The sequence below is a fragment of the Oenanthe melanoleuca genome, chromosome 25 (assembly GCF_029582105.1).
Source record: "Oenanthe melanoleuca isolate GR-GAL-2019-014 chromosome 25, OMel1.0, whole genome shotgun sequence".
Classification (NCBI taxonomy): Eukaryota; Metazoa; Chordata; class Aves; order Passeriformes; family Muscicapidae; genus Oenanthe; species Oenanthe melanoleuca.
In genome coordinates, this window is record NC_079358.1 from 759,092 (window position 1) to 784,582 (window position 25,491).

General features: G+C 62.2%; 5 protein-coding genes across 8 annotated transcripts; 1 reads left to right on the forward strand and 4 right to left on the reverse strand.

Annotated features, from left to right (window-relative positions):
* Nucleotides 1-316: 316 nt before the first annotated feature.
* Nucleotides 317-5,871, reverse strand: CRABP2 (cellular retinoic acid binding protein 2). 3 transcript variants are annotated; one of them, XM_056510594.1, is made up of 6 exons: nt 5,703-5,871; nt 5,317-5,469; nt 4,634-4,708; nt 2,800-2,978; nt 979-1,095; nt 317-874 (listed from the first exon to the last, which is right to left on the reverse strand). In XM_056510594.1, the coding sequence occupies exons 3-6, from the start codon at nt 4,701-4,703 to the stop codon at nt 824-826; spliced, it is 417 nt and encodes a 138-aa protein (XP_056366569.1). In that variant the 5' UTR covers nt 4,704-4,708; nt 5,317-5,469; nt 5,703-5,871; the 3' UTR covers nt 317-823. The 3 variants fall into 3 exon arrangements, with proteins under 3 accessions (XP_056366569.1, XP_056366567.1, XP_056366568.1); XM_056510592.1 differs by having other exon boundaries at nt 5,305-5,469; XM_056510593.1 differs by having other exon boundaries at nt 5,293-5,469.
* Nucleotides 5,872-8,043: 2,172 nt separating this feature from the next.
* On the reverse strand, nt 8,044-12,067 carry ISG20L2 (interferon stimulated exonuclease gene 20 like 2). 2 transcript variants are annotated; one of them, XR_008842146.1, is made up of 4 exons: nt 11,014-11,954; nt 9,633-9,833; nt 8,700-8,870; nt 8,044-8,659 (listed from the first exon to the last, which is right to left on the reverse strand). XR_008842146.1 is itself a non-coding variant. In XM_056510046.1 (3 exons), exons 1-3 carry the CDS (start codon nt 11,938-11,940, stop codon nt 8,757-8,759), a joined length of 1,242 nt encoding a protein of 413 aa, XP_056366021.1. In that variant the 5' UTR covers nt 11,941-12,067; the 3' UTR covers nt 8,044-8,756. The 2 variants fall into 2 exon arrangements, 1 of the variants encoding a protein (XP_056366021.1); XM_056510046.1 differs by having other exon boundaries at nt 8,044-8,870; nt 11,014-12,067.
* A 670-nt stretch (nt 12,068-12,737) lies between these two features.
* METTL25B (methyltransferase like 25B) lies at nt 12,738-15,936 on the forward strand. The gene is made up of 6 exons (XM_056509917.1): nt 12,738-13,223; nt 13,296-13,583; nt 14,045-14,107; nt 14,180-15,009; nt 15,446-15,633; nt 15,722-15,936. Exons 1-6 carry the CDS (start codon nt 12,738-12,740, stop codon nt 15,910-15,912), a joined length of 2,046 nt encoding a protein of 681 aa, XP_056365892.1. The 3' UTR covers nt 15,913-15,936.
* A 39-nt stretch (nt 15,937-15,975) lies between these two features.
* Nucleotides 15,976-18,089, reverse strand: MRPL24 (mitochondrial ribosomal protein L24). The gene is made up of 6 exons (XM_056509923.1): nt 17,497-18,089; nt 16,806-16,989; nt 16,628-16,723; nt 16,445-16,548; nt 16,241-16,371; nt 15,976-16,161 (listed from the first exon to the last, which is right to left on the reverse strand). The coding sequence occupies exons 2-6, from the start codon at nt 16,983-16,985 to the stop codon at nt 16,025-16,027; spliced, it is 648 nt and encodes a 215-aa protein (XP_056365898.1). The 5' UTR covers nt 16,986-16,989; nt 17,497-18,089; the 3' UTR covers nt 15,976-16,024.
* Nucleotides 18,090-18,892: 803 nt separating this feature from the next.
* HDGF (heparin binding growth factor) lies at nt 18,893-25,011 on the reverse strand. The gene is made up of 6 exons (XM_056509922.1): nt 24,576-25,011; nt 20,074-20,150; nt 19,836-19,974; nt 19,568-19,744; nt 19,302-19,492; nt 18,893-19,211 (listed from the first exon to the last, which is right to left on the reverse strand). Exons 1-6 carry the CDS (start codon nt 24,660-24,662, stop codon nt 19,205-19,207), a joined length of 678 nt encoding a protein of 225 aa, XP_056365897.1. The 5' UTR covers nt 24,663-25,011; the 3' UTR covers nt 18,893-19,204.
* Nucleotides 25,012-25,491: the final 480 nt, after the last annotated feature.

A 25,491-nucleotide genomic window follows, 5' to 3' on the forward strand; every position in this document is an offset into this window, starting at 1 on the left:
GCAGAATCCAGGCTGTGGAATCTGGGGTGCAGAATCCTGGATGTGGGATCTGGAGTGTGAGATCTTGGGTGAAGAATCCAGGCTGTGGGATCTGGAGTACGGGATATAGGGTGCAGAATCCAGGGTGTGAGATCTGGAGTGTGAGATCTGGGGTGAAGAATCCCGGGTATGGGATCCAGGGTGCAGAATCCGGGGTGTGAGATCTGGAGTATGGGATATGGGGTGCAGAATCCAGGGTGTGAGATATGGGGTGCAGAATCCCCGGTGTGGGATCTGTGTGCCAGTGGGGCCAAAAGGAGAGACAGGAATAGCACGGGGGGAGTCATAAGACATTTATTAAAAAAGGAGAGAGGTGACAGAGGGAAGTTGGACCCTGTGGGGGCTGGGACCTGGCACTGCCCCAGGCTGAGGGGGTTTGGTGTTCCCGTCTGGTACAATATTCACAAATAAATACTGGGGAGGGGTCGCGGGGCAGGGCTGGGGGCTGCGGGAACCGACAGCAGCCCGAACCCAAACCAGCTGAAAGCAGCCCGAAGGGCAGGGAGGGGCCGCGTTACCCCCCGCCGCACCCCGGCACCTCGCCAGCCCCGAGCGCTCGGTGCGCGGCGGAGCGGGGCCGGAACAGGAGATTCTGCTGCCCCGGGAGGGACCGACCCCGCCCTGCAGCGGGAGGGAAAGCCGTGTGTGTGTCCCCCCAAAAAAGGTGTTCGGCTGATGTAGCCCCGTGGGGAGACGCAACACCCTCCCCGCGGCCGGGGGATGAGTGCAGGGGATGAGGGGGTGGAGGAGGGGGGAATTTGGGGTGTCAGCTGAGCTGGGGGGGTCACTCCCGAATGTAGACCCTGGTGCACACCACGTCGTCGGCCGTCATGGTCTGCAAGGAGAGGCAGGGTCACAGCGCGGCCGTGGCTCCCTCCCCTCCCCATCCCAGCGCACCCCACGGCAGTTCTGCCCCCAGACCCCCCGAATTCCCCTCACCAGGATGAGCTCCCCGTCGTTGGTCATCTCCCGGGACCAGCCCGTCTTGGGGCCGTCGCCCTTGAGCAGCCGCTGCTCGCAAACCATCTTGTTGTCGCTCTCCCACCGGGCCAGGCTCTGCGGGGGGACAGAGGGCAGCGCTGGCCGCGGGGTGGGGACACCTCCCGCCACAGCCGAGCAGCTGTCACACCCCTGGGAGCGGAGCGGGTCTGGCCCTGCCGGGCTGTGCGGGCTCGGCTGTCACCCGCGGGACAGCGAGAGTTGGGGGCAGGAGGAGGGGGAGCAGCCTGTGCTGGGAATGTGGCTGTGCAGCACAGGAGGGAGAGCTGCTCTGTGCCAAACGTGTGTGCACAGACAGGCGTGCACGCACAGACAGGTGTGCACACAGACAGGTGTGCACGCACAGACAGGTGTGCACACACAGACAGGCGTGCACACAGACAGGTGTGCGCACAGACAGGTGTGCACGCACAGACAGGTGTGCACACAGACAGGCGTGCACACAGACAGGTGTGCACGCACAGACAGGTGTGCACACAGACAGGCGTGCACGCACAGACAGGTGTGCACACAGACAGGTGTGCACACAGACAGGCGTGCACGCACAGACAGGTGTGCACGCACAGACAGGTGTGCACGCACAGACAGGTGTGCGCACAGACAGGTGTGCACGCACAGACAGGTGTGCACACACAGACAGGTGTGCACACACAGACAGGCGTGCACACAGACAGGTGTGCATGCACAGACAGGTGTGCACACAGACAGGTGTGCGCACAGACAGGTGTGCACGCACAGACAGGTGTGCACGCAGACAGGTGTGCACGCAGACAGGTGTGCACGCAGACAGGTGTGCACGCACAGACAGGTGTGCACGCACAGACAGGTGTGCACACAGACAGGTGTGCACGCACAGACAGCTCTGTGTGCACGCACAGACAGGTGTGCACGCACAGACACAGCTCTGTGTGCACCAGGTGCTGTGCCGTGGGTGTGAGGGGTGTGTGAGTGTGACACAGGTGAGGGAGAGCTCCTGCAGTGGTGAAAAGTGCACGGACATGCACACAGAGACACACACAGACACACACAGAGCACACGCACACAGTCACACACAGACACACAAAGTCACACACGCTCACAGAGCACATACACAGTCACTCACAGCACACACACACACACTCACACTCACATACACACACTCACACAGAGACAGACACACACACACTACATATACACACACACAGAGTCATGGAGCACACACATCACATACAATCATTCACACACAGTCACACACACACAGCACACACAGACACAGTCACACATGTTCACACGCACAACAGTCACACACATTCATGCTGACAGTCACACACACAGAGACAGTCACAAACACGCACACACAGAGCTGTCATCACACACATACATACACACAGAGCACACATACACACACAACAGTCACACACAAACTCACACACAGCACACACACACTCATTCACACTCACAGAGCACACACATCACTCACACACAGCACACACACACTCACATACTCACACTCAGACACATTCACACTCACTCTCACACTCACAGCACACACACACACACTCACATACGTTCACACTCACTCTCACACACACTCACACACACACTCACAGCACACACACACTCATTCACACTCACAGAGCACACACATCACTCACACACACTCACATACATTCACACTCACTCTCACACTCACATACTCACAGCACACACGCTCACATACGTTCACACTCACTCTCACTCACACACACACTCACACTCTCACACTCACACCCCTGCGCACACCTTGCAGGGCCGCCCGTCCACCGTCTGCTCCTCGAACTCCTCGCCCACCCTGAAGCGGATCTCGGTGGTGCGCACGGGGGTCGAGGTGCGGATGTAGAAACTCTCCCCGTCCTGCCGGATCTCCACCGCCGGCTTGGCCGCCGCCGCCACCGCGATCTTCCGCAGCATCATGTTCACTCCTGGCGAGGGGGAAGGTGGCACCGAGCGTCCCGCGGTCACCCCGCTGTCCCCGTCCCCCCCTCCCCCCGAGCCACACTTGGCACTGACACGTCCCCAGGGCACTGCGAGTGCTGCAGGTGGCTCAAGGCAGCTCATGGGGGGACGGACCAGCCCCCCCGGCCACATCTGGGCCACATCTGGCTCTCGTTACCTGGTGGAGGGGGAGGGAGGTGGGGGGATGCCGGGTTTGGCGCCGGATACGCCCCGGGGGAAAGGACGGGGCTGGCGGGGGCAAGGGCTCGCCCAGGGCGGGGTGACACTGGGGACAAGGGCCCCAGCCCAAGCTCTGTGTTCGGTGACCTGCGTGACCCCCCCGAGGGGTCCCACGTCTCCCCCCGCAGCCCCCTCGCCAACGGCGGGGCAGCTGGGGCTTTGTCCCTGCTCCAGAGGCGGCTCATCCATCACGTCCCGGAGCCCCCGGCTGTCACACGGGGAGCTGCTCTTTGGGGACATTGTTCCCCTGTCACCCCCGAGAGGGTCCCTGCACAAAGGAGGGGCGGGGGAGGCACGGGGGGTGCTCGGGTGGGCTCCAGGAGCCGAATTCCCTCGCAGAGGGAAGGGACGTGCCCCTGATGGCCACGAGCATCCCCAGGTCCCTTCCCTCCCCCCGAGGCCTGATTCACACAGAGGGGATGCCCAAAACCTCGGGCGGGCAGACACAGCCCCCCACTCCCCCCACATGATGCTGACGGGGCTGGGGGAGAAGAAACAGCCCCCAAAATGAGCAAAAAACAAGATTAGGGCGGCACAGTGCAGTCAGCCTGGGGGGTGAAGCTGAAAAAGCCTCACCCCCCCCCCCCACGGGAGGGCCAGCAGGAGCTCCCACTTGCTCCGTGGGAAAGGAAAAGGGCTCCGGGGGGGCTGGCAGATTTATTTTCCTGCTGAGGTTTTCCCCAAGCCGGTTCCAGCAGCGGGGCCAGGGAGGGGAGAAGGGGCGACGGGGGATCGGGAGTGAAACCCAAGAAAGTGATAATTATTCTGAAATATTCGTTACGTATCCCCTAACCTGGAAAATATTCTGCTCCGGCAGCTCCCCGGCTGGCGAGGAGCGGGTCAGGCGGAGGGGAGCAGCGGGGGAGCGGGATTCGATCCTTCCCAAAGCCCCGGGGACCCCCCGGCCTGTGCCCCCCCAATTCCAGCTCCTGCCATGAGTCCTGGCCCTCCCCACCCCCGCTCAGCGGGGACACAGCGCTGGGGGGCAAAGGGAGCGAGATGAGCCTGTGAGGATGGGACCCCAAAACAGAGGGGCTGGTTTTGGGGGCACCGGCTGTACCCAGAGTCCCCGCGGGTGATTTGGGGATGGGGGAAGGAGGGAGTGAAGGGGACAGGGGTGGTGGCAGAGTTCCTGCTTGGGGGACCACCAGAGTGGGGAAACTGAGGCAGGAACGAGGAGGACAGGGTGGGATCCCCCGGGAGCGGGACACGCTGCCCGGCCCCTGATTCCTCAGTGAGCGCTGCTAAAAGGGGGAGCAGAGGGACCCCCCCGGCACACGGCGGCACCGTGACACCCGCGCTGGAAGAGGATTTGGAGGGGACAGGGGGGGAAATCCCCCCGCCCCCCCTGCGCCGCCCCCAGCCCGAGGGAGTCCCGGAGGGAGAGCGGGGCTCCACTCACCCAGCGCCTTCAGCAGCTCCTCGAAGTTTTCCGAGCTCTTCATCTTCCAGTTCCCGGAGAAGTTGGGCATCGCGGCTGCCGGCGTGTGGGGGGCGCAGGGAGGGGGAAAAAAGCGGTTCGAGGGATCCTTTGCACCCTCCGCAGCAGCACCGGCCCCGCCGCTCGCTCGCTCCCTCCGTCCGTCTGTCCGTCCGTCCCGTCCCGCCCGCGCCGCCGTTTTATCGCCGGGCTGGTCCCACCCCCCGGCCCCGGCCCCGGCGCGGGGGCTCCGCGCTCACCTGCGGAGTGACAGCCCGCAGGGAGCCCCCCCGCCCCGATTTGTCGTGGCACCACCTGGTCTGCCCGTGCCCCCCCCCCCCAAAAAATTCCGTCCCCCCGAGATCTGTGCTCTCCTCATCTCCCTGCAGCCCCCAGGCTGGCTGCATCTCCCTGAGCTGCCTCCATCCAAAACTGCCTGCACCCCACATGTGCTGCACCCCCAAATCTGTCTGTACCCCTCTGCACCCCCAAATCTCCCCGCACCCCCCGCGCAGCGTGGGCTCAGGACACGCGTGCTCGCACAGCTGTGATGTTGGCACAGATGTGCGCAGGTGCCTGTGCTCGCTCGTAGCTAGGTGTGGGCACGAGTATGTGCCACACAAAAACTCCCAAAAACTCACCCAAAAACTCACCCAAAAATTCACACAAAAGCTCCCGCACGGACCCACAGCTGTGTGTGCGCACACTCGTGTGAGAGCTCGGGGTGAGCAGCCAGGGGCAGGTGAGACCTCGGTGCCAGGCAGGTAACAAGCGCCGAGGGATTTCCCGAGGTTTCTCAGCCCTGGGAGCCGCCGCGGCTGCGGGCAAAAAAAAAGCAGGAGATGGCGTTTGTGGCTCAGCAGAAGCTCTGGAATGGAAGGAGAGAGTTTTTTTTCTCCGATTTGGGGTGAAAAGGCCCCACGGAGGCCCCGTCCACATCCCCCCGCGCCCCCAGAACCTCCGGCTCGGGCCGGTGAGCCAAGTCCCGGCTTGCCGCATCCCTAATCCCCTGAAGAACAGGATTTCTCACCAAGCGCTGACATAACCTCACCTACAGCAGCGCCGAGGCCGTGCCAGAGGGGACAGGGACAGGCAGAGGGACGGGCAGAGCTGCAGGGGCTCGGGAAGGGGGTGCTGGTGTAGGGTCACCCCAACCCCTTCACCCCGGGGGTGCAGGAGCTGCATCTCCCCATCCCGGAGTCACAGTGCTGTGGGTTGGCTCTAAATATGGGGAAAATGGTTAAAAAAAAAAAAAAAAAAAAAAAAAAAAAAAAAAAAAAAAGGCATCTCCATTCCAGGATAAGTGGTTGGAGGGGTCTGGGGTGGGATCTGCCTGCAAACCCCTCGGGACATCCCATCCCCCTCGTCCCATTGTGGGTACCGTGACCCAGTGGGGTACTGCCGGCAGCGGCAGCCCCACATCTGGAAGGGATTGTGCCGGGAAGGGCGGATAGAGCCTTCGCACCCCACCCTCCTCTCCCTCGCATGCTCTGGGGTGAGCAGGCAAACCCCAAATAACCCCCCCGGAGCGGCGGTCACCCCTGGGAAGGCGGGTGGAGAGCCGTGTCCCGGTGCCAGGGCAGCAGCAGCTGGCTCAGCCTCTGGAAACATCCGACGCACCATCCACCGCCCGCGCCCCCCTTCCCGGCAAAAATCCTCCCAAACCGCAGAAATCCTGAGCGCAAACAGAGCGGGGGCTCCCCCAGCCCAGGCTGGGCTCCATCGCCCCCCGCCCCTCCAAAATGCTGTCCCAGAGCCCCTCCTGAGGGGATGGGGCTGCTTGGGGATGTTCCCTCCTCCCCCAGAGCAGTCGGGTACCCCCACCCCACACCAGAGCCAAAACTATCGGGGGAGGGAATCGCGATTGGGAAATCCCAATTTCCTCCGTGCGTTGGGAGAGAGGATGGGGTGGGGGGGGGATGAAGCTCGAACAAGCTTCGTCTCCGCCCCACAAATGTCCCCACAAATCCTTCCCAGCTGGCGGGACGCAGCCCCCACCCCCCGCCTCCGGCCACGGCCACGGCCGCTGCGGAAATGAAACGCAGCTGGATATCGCGACAGAGCCCGGCCCCGCTGCGACCCCCGGCTGTGGGGCGGGAGGGAACCCACGTGCCCCACGGCCTCTGCTGTGCCAGCACAGCGGGACCCTGCCCCGGCCCTGCTGCCTGGAAAGGCTGGGAGCAGACAGAGCCAAAGGAATAAAATCGGAATTTATTGAAAGGATTCGCTTTGGGCAGTGGAAGAGCCCGGCCGGGGCTACACCCACATCAAATCCAAGATGGAATCCAGACACGAGTTTTTACACTTTTATAAGTTTTGGTTCATCTGCGCATTGGGGTCAATTGTCCAAGCACAACCCAGGCTATGAAGTCTCAGCCCCCTGGCTCACCCCCTTTCCCTCGCTGTTTTTGATTTTTGGGTTGTCCTTAATTCTCCAGCTGGGAAGGAATTGTTTTGTCTAACTCCCCTGCGAAGAGACCTTACTAACACCTAATGTGAAGTTTCAGAGTTACACACTAAGCAGCAGAGATTCTGAAAAATACAAAAGCTGAAACCCAAGGCATCAACCCAGGACCCTGCCTCGGCCCTGGGAGCTTTTCTCTGCCCCACAACCAGGACTTTGCCCAGCCCCACGACCCTTCCCCAGCCGCGGGAACCCACCCCTGTTCCAGCCCCATCTGGAGGACCCCAGGGTGAGATTCAAGCGAAGCCCCCGGACCCTGAGGAGACCGGCTGCTTCTCATTTCCAGGGCCATAAACCCCTTTAACGACCGGCCATTTAGAAGGGCACTAAAGCCCCTAATCACCGCCAAAGGCAGCCCAGACACAAAGGCTCCTCCGCCCTCCCACCTTCCTCTGCATTTTGGGGCTCTGACAGCTTTCCCACCCCCACCCGGGCCGTAGGGGCAGGAGAGGGAGGGATGAGATCCCCACAACTCCGCAAAGCTAGTGGGACGCTCGGGATCCGCTCCCAAATCCAGATCTGCGCGTTTAACCCGAATAAAGTGGGAAAAAAACCCCTCCCACTGTACACCCCAAAACCCTCCCTCGGGTTCCAGCGCCCCGAGCCAAGCGCAGCCACGTAAACAGGAGGAAAAAAAGCTGGAAAAAGTGACGCGCGTCGGGGGCTCGGGGGCGCGTCCAGCGCGGCGGGGGCGGGGGGATCCCCCAAACCGGCACCGCTCCCGGGTACAGCAACTCCAGGGAACTTCAAGCGGAAAAAGGGGTGCCCAGAGCTGGGGAAGAAGCCAGCTCGCTCCTGGCATGAAGAGGATGAGGAGGAGGAAGCCGCGGGATGCAGATGTCGGAGGTGCCGGGTGATGGCAGCACGCAGAGCCCTCGGCCCGACAAGGGGCTCCCGTTACCGCCCACCCCCCCACGAAGGGAAGAGCTCGTTAATAATTTCTTTTTAATTAGGATTTTGCACATAAATCTTTCAGTTCAAAGCATTCACCGTCGGGCTCGGGTGCCTGCAGGGTCAGGCTGTCCTCTGGTTGATTCCCCCGAGGGTGTTGGGGTCGTTCCTGGGGCAGCCCGGGGGGCTCAGGCAGCCAAATGGGGCGATGATGCTCCCCACACAGCCGGGTTTGTCCCGCCCCTTGCACAGTGAGCAAGGTGGAATTAACCACCAAGGAAAGCTGCTGCAAGAGCAGAGTGGGGACTTTCCACAGGGATCTGGGTCCCACCCACTCCTGCACTGCGTCCCGGCGCTCACAGAGGTAGTTTTGGGCAGAGGAAGGAGCCTGCTCCATTCCCAAAGTCCCAGTGGTGGGGGCTGTGCTCAATGTCACTCCCAGATCAGGACCAGCAGCAGCCCTGAAGCGTTCAGGGGGTGCAGGATCCCAGCCCCTCCCCAAATCCTGGGGAGAACAGGGAGGAACAGCACAAGGCACGTCAGGCTTGGGGATGAGGAATGTCACACGTGGCTCCTCATGCACTCACAGGACCCTCGAGGGGCAGGACCAGCCTGGGGGCATCACTCAGGGTCCCCCCAGAGGCAGGACCAGCCTGGGACCATCACTGTGCCCCTCCCAGGGGCAGGACCAGCCTGGGACCATCACTGTGCCCCTCCCAGGGGCAGGACTGGGCTGGAGGTGTCACTCTGTCACTTCTTCTCCTGGCTCTGCTGCAGGTGCTGCTCCCACTCCTCCTCCACCACCTTGTAGAGCTCCATGGTGGCTCGGGCATCCTCCACAGAGGAGTGGCCACTTCTCCCCATCTGTGGGGACAGACACAGATCAGCACAGCTCCCATTCTGTGGGGGGCAGCCAGAACTGGGGGGAGAGGGGATGTGTAGAGATTAGGGAGTGCAGGCAGCTGTGGGGCAATGCACACAGCAAGGGTGGGGGATGCAGGGAGATTTGGGGGTGCAGGAGGATTTGGGGGTGCAGGAGGATTTGGGGATTCAAGCAGCCCTGGTGGGGTGCAGGCAGAATTGGGGATGCATGAAAGGCAGATTTGGGGGTATGGGAAGCTATGGGAGGATGCATGGAGCTTAGGGAAGCATAGGCAGATTTAGGGATACAAAGAAAGGGAAAAAGAGCAGGAAAAAAAACCCCAAAATTGCAGGGGTTGAGCTGAGGGATTCCCCCTCCCACAGGCTTTTCAGAGAAAAGGAAACTGAGGCACAGGGGCTGCACTGCTCCAGGACTGGCAGATAAGAGGATGTAGGCAGATTTGGGGGTATGGGAAGCCCTGGAAGGATGTATGGAGTTAAGGGGAGCATAGGCAGATTTAGGGATACAGAAACCTGGGGAGGTGCAGGCAGTGCTGTGAGGTGTGCATGCATATTAAAAAGAAAAGAGCAGGGAAAAAACCCAAAACTGCAGGGGTTGAGCTGAGGGCTCCCCCCTCCCACAGGCTTTTCAGAGCAAGTGAAACTGAGACACAGAACTGAAGCTCCCTCAGATCCTCACTCCCCTCTGTCTCCCTGGCATGGTACAGGGCTCCCCACATCCTGGGGGTGCTCCAGCCACAGTACCTGGATGTCCTGGTTCAGCAGAGCTTTGGTGAGGCGCTTCAGGGAGATGGAGATGTTCTCCTGGAAGCCAGCCCTGCGGTTCAGCAGGGGGATGTGGGACGTGTCCCTGGTCAGAGCTTTGGGGTGTGAGTAGTGCAGGGCCTTGAAGTCGTTGTGGATAGCATGGCCCACCACCACCTTGCCAGCAAGGATGCTCAGCACCTGCAGAGAGGAGGGGGTGAGACCCCAGCAGTGCCTCCTGGGCTCCATGGGAAGTTTGTGCCCCCCAGGAGTGGGGGCAGAGCTGTGGGGCTGGGGGGGAACAGCACAACAATCCTTGTGCCCCACAGGGCAGCTCTGCACCCCCACACAGCCACTGAGCTGTGCCCCCCATCTGTGACCCTGCAGCCCCCCAGTCCAGCCCTGCACCCCCAGCCCCACAAACCCCATCCCTGGCTCAGCATCCCCAGCCCATGAGATGCAGAGCCAGGCCTTGCAGCCCCTCACCCCCAGCCCATAAACCCAGCTCTGAGCCCAGCTCCTCACCCCAGCCCATAAACCCAGCTCTGAGCCCCTAGCCCATAAACTCAGCTCTGAGCCCAGCTCCTCACCCCAGCCCATAAACCCAGCTCTGAGCCCCCAGCCCATAAACCCAGCTCTGAGCCCAGCTTCTCATCCCAGCCCATAAACTCAGCTCCTCACCCCTAGCCCATAAACTCAGCTTTGAGCCCAGCTCTGAGCCCCCAGCCCATAAACCCAGCTCTGAGCCCAGCTTCTCACCCCAGCCCATAAACCCAGCTCTGAGCCCCTAGCCCATAAACTCAGCTCTGAGCCCCCAGCCCATAAACCCAGCTCTGAGCCCAGCTTCTCACCCCCAGCCCATAAACCCAGCTCTGAGCCCCCAGCCCATAAACTCAGCTCTGCACCCCATATTCAAACCCTTCAGCCCCCCACCTGTCTCCTCACCCCCTCCCACCCCTCCACTCCCATCCTCAGCCCCACAACCCTGTACCCCCAGCCCTACACCCCACATCCCCCTGCCCAGCCCCACATCTCCCAGCCCATAAACCCAGCTCTGAGCCCCGTTTTTAACCCCTACAGCCCCCCACCTGTCTCCTCACCCCCAGCCTATAAACCCAGCTCTGAGTCCTGTATCAAGTCCTGCATCCCCCACTCTCATCCTCAGCCCCACAGCCCTGCACCCCATATCCCCCCATCTGGCCCCAAGCCCAGAGCTGCAGAGCCCAGCCCCACATCCCCCAGCCCATAAACCCAGCTCTGAGCCCCCCACCTGTCTCCTCACCCCCTCCCACCCCTGCACTCCCCTCCTCAGCCCTGCACCCCACATCCCCCCGCCCATCCCCACGCCCCCCGCCCGGTTCTGCCCCTCCCGTGCCCGCACCTCCCGCTGTGCCCTGCGGAAGGGCACGGCTCGGGCCATGTGCTGCGGGCGGATGCCGCTCCAGCGGGTCCGGTAGTCCACGATGGGCGCCTCGGGCCGCACGTACTGATCGTACAGCACATCGCCCTCGTAGCTGACGATGCTGCAGCGGGCCAGGGAGCTGGTGCGCCCGCCGGGCCCCGTGCCCACCATCTCACAGTCCACGGCCACCAGCTTGGGGGGCGCCGGGGGGGCCCCGAGACCCTTCTCCTTGCTCTTAGCGCGAGCAGTTCCAGCGGAATCGTGCTGGGATGTCGGGGGGGCTCCGACAGCGGAGCCCCGACTCTTCCCCTTGGTGCCGGTGGGGCCGTTCTGTGATGCTGGGACAGCAGAGCCCCGATTCTTCCCCTTGATCCCGTCCTGTGATGCTGGGACAGCAGAGCCCCGACTCTTCCCCTTGATCCCGTTCTGGGATGCCGGGACAGCCGTGCCCAAACTCTTCCCCTTGATCCCGGTGCGGCCGTTCTGTGATGCCGGGACAGCCGCCCCCCGACTCTTCTTGATCCCGTTCTGGGATGCCGGGACAGCCGTGTCCAAACTCTTCCCCTTGATCCCGTTCTGGGATGCCGGGATAGCCGTGCCCAAACTCTTCCCCTTGATCCCGTTCTGTGATGCCGGGATAGCCGTGCCCCGACTCTTCCCCCTGATCCCGTTCTGGGATGCCGGGGGGCACCGGGCGGCGGCAGGGCCTTTCTCTCTGGGTTTTCTTCTCGGTTTCTTCCCGTGCCCCGGTCCCGGTGCGGCCGGCAGCTGCTTCTGCCGCAGGACCCCCCTGCGCTCCAGCTCCCGCCGCCGCCGCACGAAGCGCTGGTGCTTGAGGTTGCCCGGTTCCTTCGTGGGGCGGCATTCGGGGACGGCGAAGTCCACGTTGAGCATCACATCGTCCATGGCGGGAGCGGGGCGGGGCCGCTCGGGACCGGGGATCCGCGACCCCGGCACTCCGGTACCGGCCCCGGAGACCCTCGGCCCCACCGCCCCCTCACCTCCGCGCCCCGGAACCGGAACTTCCCGGGAAACACGCGGCCGGCCCGGTACCGGTAGTGACGTCACCCACGCGCGCCGCGGCGGGAATTGGACGTAACTGGTGACGTCAAAGCGTCGCGCCGGCGGTGACGTCACGGGCGCTGGAGGGTGAGCGGTGCCCCGGGTGGTGTCGTGGCTCCGGGGGGTGGCTCGGTGGTGACGTCATGATAAAAGGGGTTATAAATGAGAAACTCTCCGTATTCAGCAAAATTTCGATTGGTTTGTTTTATATAGACAGGGGAAAAAGTGAGGGGTCACAGCCCGAACTTGGTTTGCAGCTCCCTTTTTATAGCCTGGTTTTCCTTGTAGTAATCAATAATTGTTATTGTTTTGTTGTAATAATTCTGCAAGGTAAGCAGTGGTGGTCAAAGAAACTTCCAAACTTCGTGGGACAATTGGCCATGGAACCATCGGGTCTTGGTGGATAAAAAACAGGAGAAGTGGGAAGTTTGATCTTTAGCAGATAGTTTGGGATTGATCATACAAAGGCAGGAAATCTGATTCTGCAAAAAAACCTTTTTTTTCTTTTACAAACTGATACACACAATATTCATAACAGGGGGATTTAAGCAGAGTGGGTTTAATCATATATTTCCCTTTATCTACGTCCCTGTTATTTTTTTCTTTTAAGTATTCTGGTTTGTACAAGCTCCAAAATTGTTATGACGAACACGAATCATTTCTCAATTATCACAAAGGGGTTATCGCGTCCTCGTGTGACGTCACTGCCTGATGACGTCGTGTGGCAGAGCCGGGGAGGGGGTGAGAGCTGGGGGGATGTGAGAGTGACAGAGCTCGTGTCGCAGGGTGCCATGGCTGACGTCCCCGTGCCACCCATAGCTGCCATGGCCGCCGGCTCCCGTCCTGAGCAGCACCTGCAGCAGCACCTGCAGCACTCCCTGGAGCAGCACCTGCAGCAGCACCTGCAGCACTCCCCGGAGCAGCACCTGCAGCAGCATCTGCAGCAGCACCTGCAGCACTCCCCGGAGCAGCACCTGCAGCACTCCCTGCCTGCCCCACACCTGCAGCAGCACCTGCAGCACCCCCCGCCCGCCCCACACCCGCAGCACTCCCCGGAGCAGCGCCGTGCCGCCGCCATCATCAACCTCCTGCTGCTCTACCGACCCCTGCTCGACGCCTTCATCATTGTGAGTGTCCCCAAGCTGTCCCCAAGCTGTGCCCCCCATCCCCGGGCTGTGCTCTGACCCCGCTCCCCACAGGATTTCTTCACCGAGGACCTGTGGGCACAGCTGCCCCCAGCCTGGCAGCCCGCCCTGGCCAGTGCCACCCCAGCACAGCTGGCCGGGCTCCTGGGAGGCCGTGGTGGCCCGGGGGCCGCCTGGCCCCTGTCCCTGCTGGCCTTTGCTGCTGCTGCCCGTGGCCTTGCCTTCCCCCGGGGCAGCCCAGGAGGGTCCCCACGCCCCCCGTGCCAGAGCTCCCGCCTGCCCCCGCTGCTCCGCCGCCACGTCAAGCCCAAAAAGCAGCACGAGATCCAGCGCCTGAGCAAGGTGGGTGCTCCTCACAACTCCCTGTCACTGTCCCTGATGGGTGTCACCCTCCTGTCCCGTGTCCCCTGCCCCAGTCCCTGCCTGCCCATGCAGATAGAGCCACTGCCTGCCCCTGGGCTGCAGGAGGGGCTGATAAATGGCTGGTGCAGGCAGGGATGGGCTGTGCAGGATCCTCCTGTCCCATGGAGCCCTTCAGTTCATGGGCTGGGGACAGGCAGCAGTGGGCTTGGGGACACAGGGACACAGGGCAGCCATCCCTGACCTGCTGCCTGTGCTGCCTTTCCTTGGGGAAGGAGATTTGGAAACTTGCTCAGCTGGGGGATCTCCATCAGGATTCCTGGCACTGCAAGGGGCTGTGGGGTCACTGTCCCTAGTGGGGTGATGGGGTATCACCCTCCTGTCCCATGTCCCCCAGACCTCATAACTCGTCCCAGCCCCTCTGATATTCCCCTTCCCCACAGCTGCTGCAGAGGCTGAGCCAGGCCACGGGCTGTGAGCGTGTGGTGGACATTGGAGCAGGGCAGGTAAGAGCAGGGGGACACAGAGGGGTCTCAGGGGATCCCCCAAACCCGAGCTGAGCTTGTGTCCCCCCGCAGGGCCACCTCTCCCGGATCCTGTCCTTTGGCCTGGGGCTGTCGGTCACTGCAGTGGACAGTGACGGCCGCCTGCTGAGCCTGGCTGAGCGCTTCGACCAGGAGCTGCTGCGGGAGCTGGGGAAATCCAGGGGGCTGGGGAAAACCGGGGGGCTGGGGGAAACCGGGGGGCTGGGGGAAACCAGGGAGCTGGGGAGATCTAGGGGGCTGGGGGAAACCGGGGGGCTGGGGGAAACCAGGGGGCTGGGGGAAACCGGGGGGCTGGGGAAATGCAGGGGGCTGGGGCTGCACCCCCTCACCCCCCGTGCTCCACAGCACATAGCTGGACGCCTGGACCCTGCAGCTCCCTGGGGGCAGTTCCTGCTGCCCCCCAACCCTCCAGGGCCTGGCCCTGCTGCCCAGAACCCGCTGGGGGGCCCGGGGGGCTCTGAGGACGGGGGGCAGGTGCTGGTGACGGGGCTTCACGCCTGCGGCGACCTCAGCCCGGCCCTGCTGTGCCACTTCACCCGCAGCCCTGCCGTGGCTGCCGTGGCTTTGGCCAGCTGCTGCTACATGAAGCTGTCCACAGCCCCACAACCCCCTGGGTGCCCCTTGGGCTACCCCCTGAGCGCCTCAGTGGCCGCACTGCCGGGCCACCAGCTGTCCTACCGGGCACGGGAGGCTGCCTGCCACGCCCTGGAGGAGTTTGAGGGGCGGCTGCGCGGGGGCAGCTCCCACCTGCGCGCCCACTGCTACCGCGCCGTGCTCGAGAGCCTCATCTGTGCCACCGACCCCAGCAAGAGGCACCTGGGCCTGCAGCCGGGCAGGAAGGCACACGGCCTCAGCTTCCCCCAGTGAGTTTGGGGGGGGAGAACCCCTTCTGCATCCCCTGGTGGTCCCCAGGGAGGTGGGACCCCTTTCTGGGACATCTGCTGAGTTTGGGGAGGGAACTCTCCTTGTGAGTTTAGGAGGTGGGGACACCATTCTGTGTCCCCTCCTGGTCTCACAGTGAGATTGGGGAGGGGAACCCCCTTTTGGGACCCTGTTCATGAGTGTAGGGAGTGGGGTTAACCTCCTGTATCCCCTCCTGGTCTCACAGTGAGATTGGGGAGGGGGAACCCTCTTTTGGGACCCTGTTCATGAGTGTAGGGAGTGAGGTTAACCTCCTGTGTCCCCTCCTGGTCCCACAGTGAGATTGGGGAGGGGGGAGGACTCCCTTCTGTGACCCTTCTCATGAGTTTGGGGATGGGGGAGTCCTGTCTGGGACTCCCCTGCCCCTTTTCATGGCAGATACGCCCACCTGGGGCTGCCCCTTGCGGGACTGGACCCAGCGAGGGTCCCACTGGACTCGGAGGCTGTGGGGGCCATGCTGGAGCAGCAGCACAAGGTGGTGGCGTTCTACACCCTGGGGCAGCTTCTGGCACCTGTGGTGGAGACCCTCATCCTGCTGGACCGTCTGCTCTACCTCCGGGAGCAAGGTGGGCATGGCTGGGGCTGCCAGGGCCATCCTCTCTCCCTGGACTCTTCTCTCTGCTTTCCCAACTCCCTTTTTTGCCTTTTCCCCAGGTTTCCACTGTGCCCTTGTGCCCCTCTTCAACCCCCTGTTCTCCCCACGGAACATGGTGCTGGTGGCTGCACGGACCCCACTGGCCACAGTGCTGGCTGGGCTGGACAAGGACAGGGAGGACTGGGACAGCAACAAGGATGAAGATTTGGGGGAAGGGCAGAGCCCCCAGAGCCCTGAGCACAGACCATAATAAACCCAGGATTTGTATAGTGGGGCTGGGTGTGAGTGAGCCAAAAGCACTGCTACAAACACAGAAAATGAAGGGGGGTTTATTGCAGAGCCTGGCTCAGGGGCTCCCCCAGTTAATACCAGTAGGATTTCTTGGGCCGGCGTGTCTCCACGATCCCCATGGCATCCATGATCTCCTCCTCAAAGGTTTTCAGCGACGGCCGGTACGTCTTGGCCAGCACCTCCTCCTCCGCCGTGTCCTTGGGGCCATCTGTGGGGCCAGGGGACAGCGCTGACCCTCTGTGTCCCCTGCCACACCCCCCCAGCCTCTGCTGCCACACCCCACTCACCAACCCACTGCTCGGGGACGACGCCGTCCTTGCGTGGCTGCGGGGGCACGGGCAGGATGCGGCCGCTGCGCAGCGACACGCGGACGCGCTCGCCCTCCTCCGTGTACCTCCACTGCACCTCTGTGGGCTTCCTGCGGGCACAGGGCGTTGGCAAGGGGCAGGACTGAGGTGGGGGCACCCTCAGCACCCTCCCCAGGCTGTTACCTGTCCTCAGGGTCCACCAGGGAGATCTGGCTGAGCAGCAGCGGCGCCTCGCTGGCGATGTAGGTGCCGGAGTATTTGGCTGTGCGGTTGATGTAGCGATAGTGCTGTGAGGGCACGGGGGGGGGTTACTGACAGCTCATGGCCTCCCCAGCCTCCCCACAGCCCTCCCTGCTCCAGCCTCACCGTGTTCAGCCCTTCCACCACCACCCAGTTGCGGGCTTGCACCACCTGGGTGACCATCCCCTGCTTCCCCGCGTCCTTCCCGGCCAGCACCTGCACCTGCGGGGCAGAGAGGAGCAGAGGTGGGACCCCCCAGCCCAGCTGCCAGCCAGGGGGGGAGCCTGGGGAGAGGCAGCCTCACCGTGTCACCCTTGAACACCTTCCAGTCGTCCTTGGCGATGGGTTCCACGAAGACCTTGCGGCGGCGCTGCCCCGGGGGGTTGCGGAGGCGGGCGGCCATGGAGTCCGGGGGCCACAAGCCGTGCCGGTAGCCCGGGGGCAGCCGCGGCCGTGCCGCGCTCAGCAGCGCCGAGAGCCGCATGGTGCTGGCGACGGGGAGGTCAGGGGGGGACACCCCTCGTGCTCCCCAGGGTTATCTGTGTTCGGGGTCTGGCAGAGCATCCCCCCAAAAAAGGCACCCAGGCATCTCGTAGACTTTCACCCCCATTTCCCTAAAGGGGATCCAGCCCCCAACAGACCCCCCAAAGGGGATCTGGCAGAGCCATCCCCCATCCATGAGGAGACTCAGGGATCCCACAGGGCACCTCCCCCACCTCTACTCCCGAAGGGGACCTGCCGAGCCCCCACTCCCCGAAGAGTCACACAGACATCTTTCCCTTTCCCCAAAAGGGAGCACGGCCGTCCCACTGACCGGGAGAGCACCCCACCGAAGGGTACGCAGGGGTCCCACAGACCCCATTCCCCCAAAGGGCACACGGACACCGGCAGAGCCCCTGCCACCCCCAAAGTGCCCCAAGCTCCAGCAAACCCCTCCAGCACCCCCAAAAGTGACCCCGGCACCCACAGCGCTCCTGAACCCCGACCCCGCTCACCTGAGGGGAGCCCGCCGGTCCCGCGCTCCGGGGGGCGTGGCCAGGCGCGGGGCTTGGCGCAGGGCACGCCGGGAACTGTAGTCCTGCGATGAGCACGCCGAGAGCCGTAGTTCTGCCGCAGAGCACGCCGGGAGATGTAGTCCCGCCGCCCCCGGTATCTCCCGCCTTTCCTCTCCCTCAGCCCCGGCCCACGGTGGAGCGGCTGCCGGGAGCCGTAGTTCTGCCGCAGGGCACGCCGGGAGCTGTAGTCCCGCCGCCCCGGTATCTCCCGCCTCTCTGCTCCCTCAGCCCCGGCCCACTCTGGAGCGGCTGCCGGGAGCCGTAGTCCCGCCGCAGAGCACGCCGGGAGCTGTAGTCCAGCCGCCCCGGTGTTTCCCACCTCTCCGCTCCCTCAGCCCCGGCCCACGGTGGAGCGGCTGCCGGGAGCCGTAGTCCCGCCGCAGAGCACGCCGGGAGCTGTAGTCCTATCGCGGGGCACGCCGGGAGCTGTAGTCCCGCCGCCCCCGGTATCTCCCGCCTCTCCGTTCCCTCAGCCCCGGCCCACGGTGGAGCGGCTGCCGGGAGCCGTAGTCCCGCCGCAGAGCACGCCGGGAGCTGTAGTCCTATCGCGGGGCACGCCGGGAGCTGTAGTCCCGCCGCCCCCGGTATCTCCCGCCTCTCCGTTCCCTCAGCCCCGGCCCACGGTGGAGCGGCTGCCGGGAGCTGTAGTCCCGCCTGGCCACGGCTCCATTTTCTGCCGCTGGCCTCTCTGTCTGTCCCTGGACCAGCCCCGGGGGCAGGGCAGGGTGTCTGCTGTCCCCGCTGCAGGGAGCCGGGCACAAATTCGGCCTCTCCTGGCTGGGTTGTGTGTTCGGAACACAGGGCCCAGAGCATGGACACGGCCCCAAGGCTGCCACAGCTCCAGCAGCGTTTGGACACGGCCTTGGGCCCAGGATGATTCTGCAGAGCCTGGAGTTGAATTCGATGATCCTGCCCAGGATATTCCACTATTCCAGGATAGAAGTTGAGTCTTGGAAACTCTTGGATGTTGGAAGTGGGGGCATTTTGGGGTGTCCTGAGCAAGGCCAAGGCTCAATGATCCCTTCCAGCTCAGGCTATTCAATGATTTCACGATCCTAAATTAGGTCAAGGAGTGTTTTTACAATATTCTTGGATGCTGGAATTTTGAGGTGTGGTGTGCAGGGACAGGAGTAAGACTTGATCCTTCTGTGCCCCTTCCAGGGCACTCTATAATTCTGCAGTTACTATTTTTCCCCTTTTTCCCTGCCCCAGCCCCAGCCCCATCCATGTGCTCGCTCCCCCCTCCCCAGAGGGGCTCTGGCAGCCCCACCTCTGTGGATAACCCAAAACCAGCCGTGCAGGAGGGTCCAGGGGCTAATCCAGGGCCCACAAGTGCTTTAAAAAGGCAAGATTCGCTTTTATTTCAAATCAACTGCTCAGCCCCAAGGAATCACTAAACAAAGCGTGCGCCCACGGCAGGGCAGGCACGGAGCGCTCGGGGTCAGTACCGGGCTGCTCTGCATTCCTCTCTCTTTTTTTTTGTAGGTTTTTTTATTTCTTCTTCTTCTTCTTTTTTTTTTTTTTTGTTTCCTTTTGAAATTTCATTTTGGGGTGGTTTCTCTCGTCCAGAGCTCCGGACACGACGAGCCGGCGCGGGCGACACGGAGCCGGGAGCCGGCAGGGAAGGATCAGCTCTCCAGGGAAGCCACTACAGGCTGTGGGGACCAAGAAAAGAGCCAGGTCAGATTTGGGGTGCCCCCAAGGCCTGGAGGATGTGGGGACAGGGGTGACAGCACCAGCCTCACCTCTCCTTGTGGTCTCTGATCTCCTCCTTGCCCTCCTGCTTGGCTTCGTTGGTGTCTGGTGCGTCGGCGGCGTCGCTGTTCTTCTCCCCTTCACCCGGGTTGGATTTGGGCTCCTCCTTGGGGGGCTCTTCATTATCCATCTTCTTGTCCCCTTCCTGCCCCTCTGCATCCTTGGGGCGTTTGGGGGAGTCCTGGGTGGGGGCAGCTCAAGTCAGCTCAGCCCTCATCACCCACATCCCCATTCCTCCCAGGAGCCCACCCAGTACCTCCAAAGCATCTTCTGCTTTTCTCTTGATCCCGGCTTTCTCGTTCTTCTCCTTGGACTGTTCATCAATCACCAGCTTCCCCTCCTCATCACTGCTGCCCTCTGCATTGCCCTTCTTCTCCCCATCCCCCTCCGGCTCCCGCTCGGCCGCCTCGGGGCAGCTCTTCTTCTGGGTGGGCTGTGGGAACAGGGGGGGTCACAGAGAGCACCCAGGAAGGAGGAATGGGGTGGGGAGGGTGAGATGGAGGCCCCCCAAACTCATCACCCACCTGGTAACCGGAGGCTTTGACCGTGGGGTTGTTCTCGATCTCCCACAAACCTTCGCTGAACCCTTTCCGCTTGTTGGGTTTTCCAAACTTCTCCTTGCATTCCTCGTAGGGGAAGAGATCTTTGGGCCCCAGGAATGCCCTGTGCCAGAGGAAAGCAGTGAGGGGTGGGAGCAGGGGGGATCTCCCCTTTCCCAACTTCACTGGAAGCACCTGTCTGTAAGGCCCAGCTCCCACTCACGTTTCATGGGTCCCGAAGAAGAAGACTTGGTACTTATTGGAGGAGGATTTGACTGCAGCTTCTGGCATCTCATCAATCTGTGTGACACAAAGGACAGGGTGAGAGGAGAGGGACCTCAGGACATCACCCCCCTTCAGTGTCCTATCGACGGGCACAGCTCAGGAAAGGAAAATGTGATTCCTTGGGGAATTCACCCACTGTCCAGAGACAGCTCTGGCAAGAAGTGGCCAGCAGAACAAATGGCTGTGCCCAGTGGTGTGGGGGCCAGCAGGGCTCCTCCTCTCCCACCCCCTCCCCCCTTAAGCTCTTGTCTAGACCAGCTCAGACACACTCAGCAAATTCAGGCGCTGCCAGTGGTGCCACAGGCGTCACCTCCAGCCTGGGCCAGGAACAGGGATCAGGGTGCCTGGGGGGGGGACACTGCCCTGCTGCTGGGACACCCTGGCCAAAATGGGGTCACCAGACAAGGGGACAGCCTGGGGAGGGCTGTGGGGTCAAGCAGCAGCCGGTGCCAAGCCCACAGGCAGGTGCTGCTCCAGCGAGCGTGAATAATCCCGAGGCGCCGAGCGGGAACGGAGCGAAAGCAACTCCGGCTGCTTTTTATAGCAGCTAAAAATAACCCCCCCTGCAGCCAGCAGCCATAAATTCCCTGAGAAAACCTCAAAGGGAGGTGGAAGGAGCTGAAGGAGGATGTGGGTGGGGGTCTCAGGGCACGTCACCGGGCTGGAAGGTGCCAGCACAGACGTGGGATGCTGGGTCCCATTCCCAGCTCTGCTGACTCATGGCACAACCTTTCCCAAGTCACCCTGCAGCTTGCTGAGCCTCAGTTTCCCCAGCCAGCAGGGCTGGGGTGTTGTGACAGGGTAGACCTGGCCAAGAGCTTCTCCTGATTGCCTTCCCAGAGCTGGGAATGGAACTAATACTTTTCCCTGTGCTTAGGGGCAGATGGAGGGGATGGGACACTGGGAGGGGCTCTGTACAGGCACCAGCATGTGCTGGATGGTCGGTGTGATGTCCCACTCCTGGGTGGGATGTGCCTTTCTGCCATCCCCACTGCCCAAATGTGGTTTGGGGGGCACATCCTGCACCAGGATCCAGGGGGTGTTTCAGGACTGGTGAAGTGCTCCCACCCAGTGCCCTGGGGCTGCTGGCACTGTCATGCCCCAGTGCTACCCATTCCTCACATGCACGGGGACATTCCAGGAGCAGGGACAGTCCCCAGCAGAGCAAAGGTCAGTGTGGCCCTTGCAGCAGTCCCCAGCAGGACCCTGGCCCACGGTGGCAGCTGGGAGCAGCAGCTCCATCCCTGCATGGCACCGAAGGTGGAGGAGGGGATGATGTGACTCAGAGGGGTGGCCACCAGCCCAGCCCAGCCCAGCCCAGCCCAGCCCAGCCCGGCCCAGCCGGGGATGGTGCTTCCCGCAGGCCACATTCCTGCAGGTCACTCCTGGGACAAAGCAGCAAGGGCCCCATCAGCCCTAGAGCCCCCCAGGCAAGAACACGGAATCCAGACTCCCTGCAGTGCCAGGACCCTGATGGAGATCCCCCAGCTGAGCAAGTTTCCAAATCTCCTTCCCCAAGGAAAGGCAGCACAGGCAGCAGGTCAGGGATGGCTGCCCTGTGTCCCTGTGTCCCCAAGCCCACTGCTGCCTGTCCCCAGCCCATGAACTGAAGGGCTCCATGGGACAGGAGGATCCTGCACAGCCCATCCCTGCCTGCACCAGCCCTTTATCAACCTCCTGCAGCCCAGGGGGAGGCAGTGGCTCTATCTGCATGGGCAGGCAGGGACTGGGGCAGGGGACACAGGACAGGAGGGTGACACCCATCAGGGACAGTGATAGTGCAGGCAGGAGCAAACCCACCCAAAAACCCTGGGCTGCCCAAACTGCCCCACTGTGGAACTGTCACACCTCAGGCCTGTTTGTCTGTCCCTGTGGCTCGCTGGACACTGGCAGTGAGGGGTGACAGGGTAAAGTCCACAGTGCCCATTTCTGTCCCCTCTGCCAGCTCCTGTGAATGGCACTGGTGCCACAGCCCAGCCTTGCCCAGGGGGGTCTGAAAATGGGCTGGGACATTTCCCCTGGAGCGTGGCAGGGGAGGGACAGGCACAAACCCCTGCTCTGGACTCTGCCCCCAACCTCTGCTCTTCACCTTTGCAACTGGTCCAGAGAGCATGGCTGGACACAGCCTGCTCTGTGCTGGCCATGGGGGCTGGGAGCAGCCCCTCCCTGCCTCAGTTTCCCCTCTGCAGCACAAGGCTGGCAGTGAGGAGCTGGCTGTCAGGAAGGGGAATTAATGCAATTAACTCATGTGGCTGATGAAACCCATGGTGGGGGGCACACATAGCAGGTGGCATCCCTGAGTCCCAGGGTGCACTCCTGAGCCCTGGGACCATCACTGGCCCCCATCCCAGCAGCAGGCAGGCAATGGGCAGGAAACTACCCAGAATGTGCTCAGAGGATATGGCCAGCAGGATCCTGCAGCCACCACACACCAGCCATGGGAAGGGTGCTCAGGAAGGGGGATGTCAGGGGTGCCACATGGTGCTGGTGCTCCCGTGCTGTCCTTGCATGGAATAAGGGCTGTGGATCTGCCCATAGCAGCAGGGAAGCAGCTGACAACGAGCCTAAGGGACCCTGCAGAGAAAGACTGAGGGGAAGAAGGAGGCAAACATCATCTCCCAGGTGCCAGCAACTCATCTCCCCACTCCCATGCCTCAGTTTCCCCTCTAATGCTGCCCCTCTCAGGCAGAGGTTTCACTGGAGGCAGGGGCTGGGGAACAGCGCCAGGTGCCATCCCCAGGGAAAAGATACAAAAAAAAAAAAAAAACCTAAAAAAACTCCTCCCCTCCATTTCTCCCCCTATCTCCCTGCTCCAGCCACACCTGGTTGGAAACAAATATCGCAGCACACGCCACGCGTGGCCGGGTAACGTTTCATCACAGCACCCCATTAGTCACTGCCTGCTTCACCCTGACCCATTAGTCACCGCGGGGACGGCTGCACCCCAAAATCCCCTCTGATCAACACAAGGAGCTTCCAGAAGTGGGAAAACCTACCCCAGCACCCCGAAACATCCGGCGGTGCTGGGGAACCCACGGGACGGTGGAGGAGGATTTGTGCAGGGCAATATTGCTTTCTTTTTTTTCCATCTCCCCGGTGGAAAAGCTCGCAGGGATCCCTCTGGCTCCTCCTCGCAAAGCCGCTTTCAAATGCGCGTTGGGAGGCCAGTGCCAAATCCGAGCGGCTCCCAACCCCCTCCCGGCCTCCCCGCCAGAACCCGACAAACCAAACAAAAGTTATTCAAATCCGCCGGGGGAAGGAGGAGGGGATGGAGGGCATGGGGGGGGCATCCTATGCCTTTAAAGCCCACCGCCCCAATCCTCCCGTTTTCCGCTCAATTTGGGGTTTCCAGGCAGCCCCAAGGCCGGCAGAGGGGAGTGTGTGTGTGTGTGTGTGTGCGGGGGGGGGGGAGAAACACTCCAAGGAAATTTTAAACTGCATCATCAACCGCTTAAAAATAACCAGCGCCGTGTTGGGTAGCCAGAGCTGCCCACGGGATCCGGCCCGCATGGTTTGGGGGTCCCGGGCTCCGGGTACAGACCCCCCTAGGGGTGCCCAGACACTGTAAGGTGGGAGGGAGCCACATGGTGGGGCCCCCAGTATACACAGCCCCCCCTTTTTCCCTGTCCTAAGTCAATAATTCTATCGATTTTTCTAAAGCCAAACTCCCGGCTGAGCGCTGGCACCTCTGGGGCACCCGTGGTAAGGCCACGAACAGCCGGGGGACACTGTGGGGGGGGGGGGGTTCAGCTGAACCCCAAAAACCATCAGTGAAGAGAATGGGGGGCGACCTGACCCCTCCCCAAAAAACGGGAAGGGCATCGCGGTGCGGCCCCAACGTGGAGAAGGGACCCCCCCTGGTACCGGGGGATGGGGAGTGGGGGTCATCCCGGGAAATTGGGGGGTCACCCTGGCCATGGGGGGGCTCACCCGGGCCATGGGGGGTCACCCCGGGCTGGCCCAGCCTCGTGCTCCGGTCACCGCGGGTCCCCATTCCCACGCGGTGGCAGAAGCCACGCGGTCTCCACCCGTGACCCCCCCCATCCTACTCCCCCGGGGAGAAAAAATGAATAAACAGCACAAAAAGGGCTCCCAGGAGAGCCCGGGATGTTGTTTAAATCCCCCCTAAAGCCCAGCGAAATGTCCCGAAAGCGCCTCGGTACACCGAGTAAAACCCCCGAGCGCCGGGCCCGGCCTTACATAAGGTGCCGGTAAAGTTGGACCCCGACCCCGGTGGAAGGAGAACGGGGCGGGGGGGATGGAAGGCTGACCCCAATGCGGTCACAATTTACACGGGGGCAGCCTGACCCCGGCGCGCCCCCTCCCCCCATCCCCGGGGCACCGCGTTATGCAACGGGGAGAACCGGGGGGGACACCGGGGGAGAACCGGGGGCGCACCGGAGGGTCCCAAATCCCCCCACCCCTTCCCCAGCTCCTTACCCGAGCAGGCCAGTGCGGGTAACCCTTCATCTTGGCGAAAACCAGGTCCCCGCATTTGTATTCCTTCTGCCGGTTGGACCGGGACATCTTGGCTGGCGGCTCCTCCCGGGACCGGGGGGAGCGGGCGGGGGGGTGGGGGGAAAGGGGAGGAGGGGGGGGTTAGGGATGAAGTTTGGGAGGCAAAACCCGGCGAGGCAGGGATTAACCAAAAATAAAATAAAAGAAAATAACCCGACCAAAAAAAAAAAAAAAAAAAAAAAAAAAAAAAAAAGAAAAAACACCCAACCAGCCCTCCCTAATCCGAGGGTCAGCGGCGGCGCGGCGCAGCGGCGGAGGGCCCGAGCCCCATGCGGTTGTTTGTGTTTGAAATTCAATTGCTCCCTCCCTCCGCCACCCTCCCCACCCCCCCCCACCCTTCCCCTTCCTCCTCCTCCTCCTCCTCCTCTTCCTTCGCCTCCTCCTCCTCCTCCTCCTCCTCCTCCTCCTGCTGCCGGTGGATGCGCTCGGAGCTCGGGCAGCGCTGCCTGCGAGCGCGCACCCACCGCTCCGCCCACCCCAAAATGTGCCCGTCTGCAGGTGGCCCTGGAGGAGGGAGAGGTGGCACAGTGTCACGAGGGAACGGGTGACACCGCAGGGACGCGCTGCTGTGGAGATTGAGGGGTTGGGTGTAGAAGCGGTGAGAATTCAGTGCTAAATCGATGTGAAAACCCGTGGGAAACCAGTGTAAAACGGAGCAAAAGCAGCGCAAAACAACAGCAAAATGGTGTAAAAATATGTAAAACTGTGCAAAACTGTGAGAAATCATGGAAAAGAGGTGTAAAACTGCATGAGCAGTGTAAAAAAGCACCAAAATGGTGTAAAATATGTAAAACTGTGCAAAACTATGAGAAATCATGGAAAAGAGGTGTAAAACTGC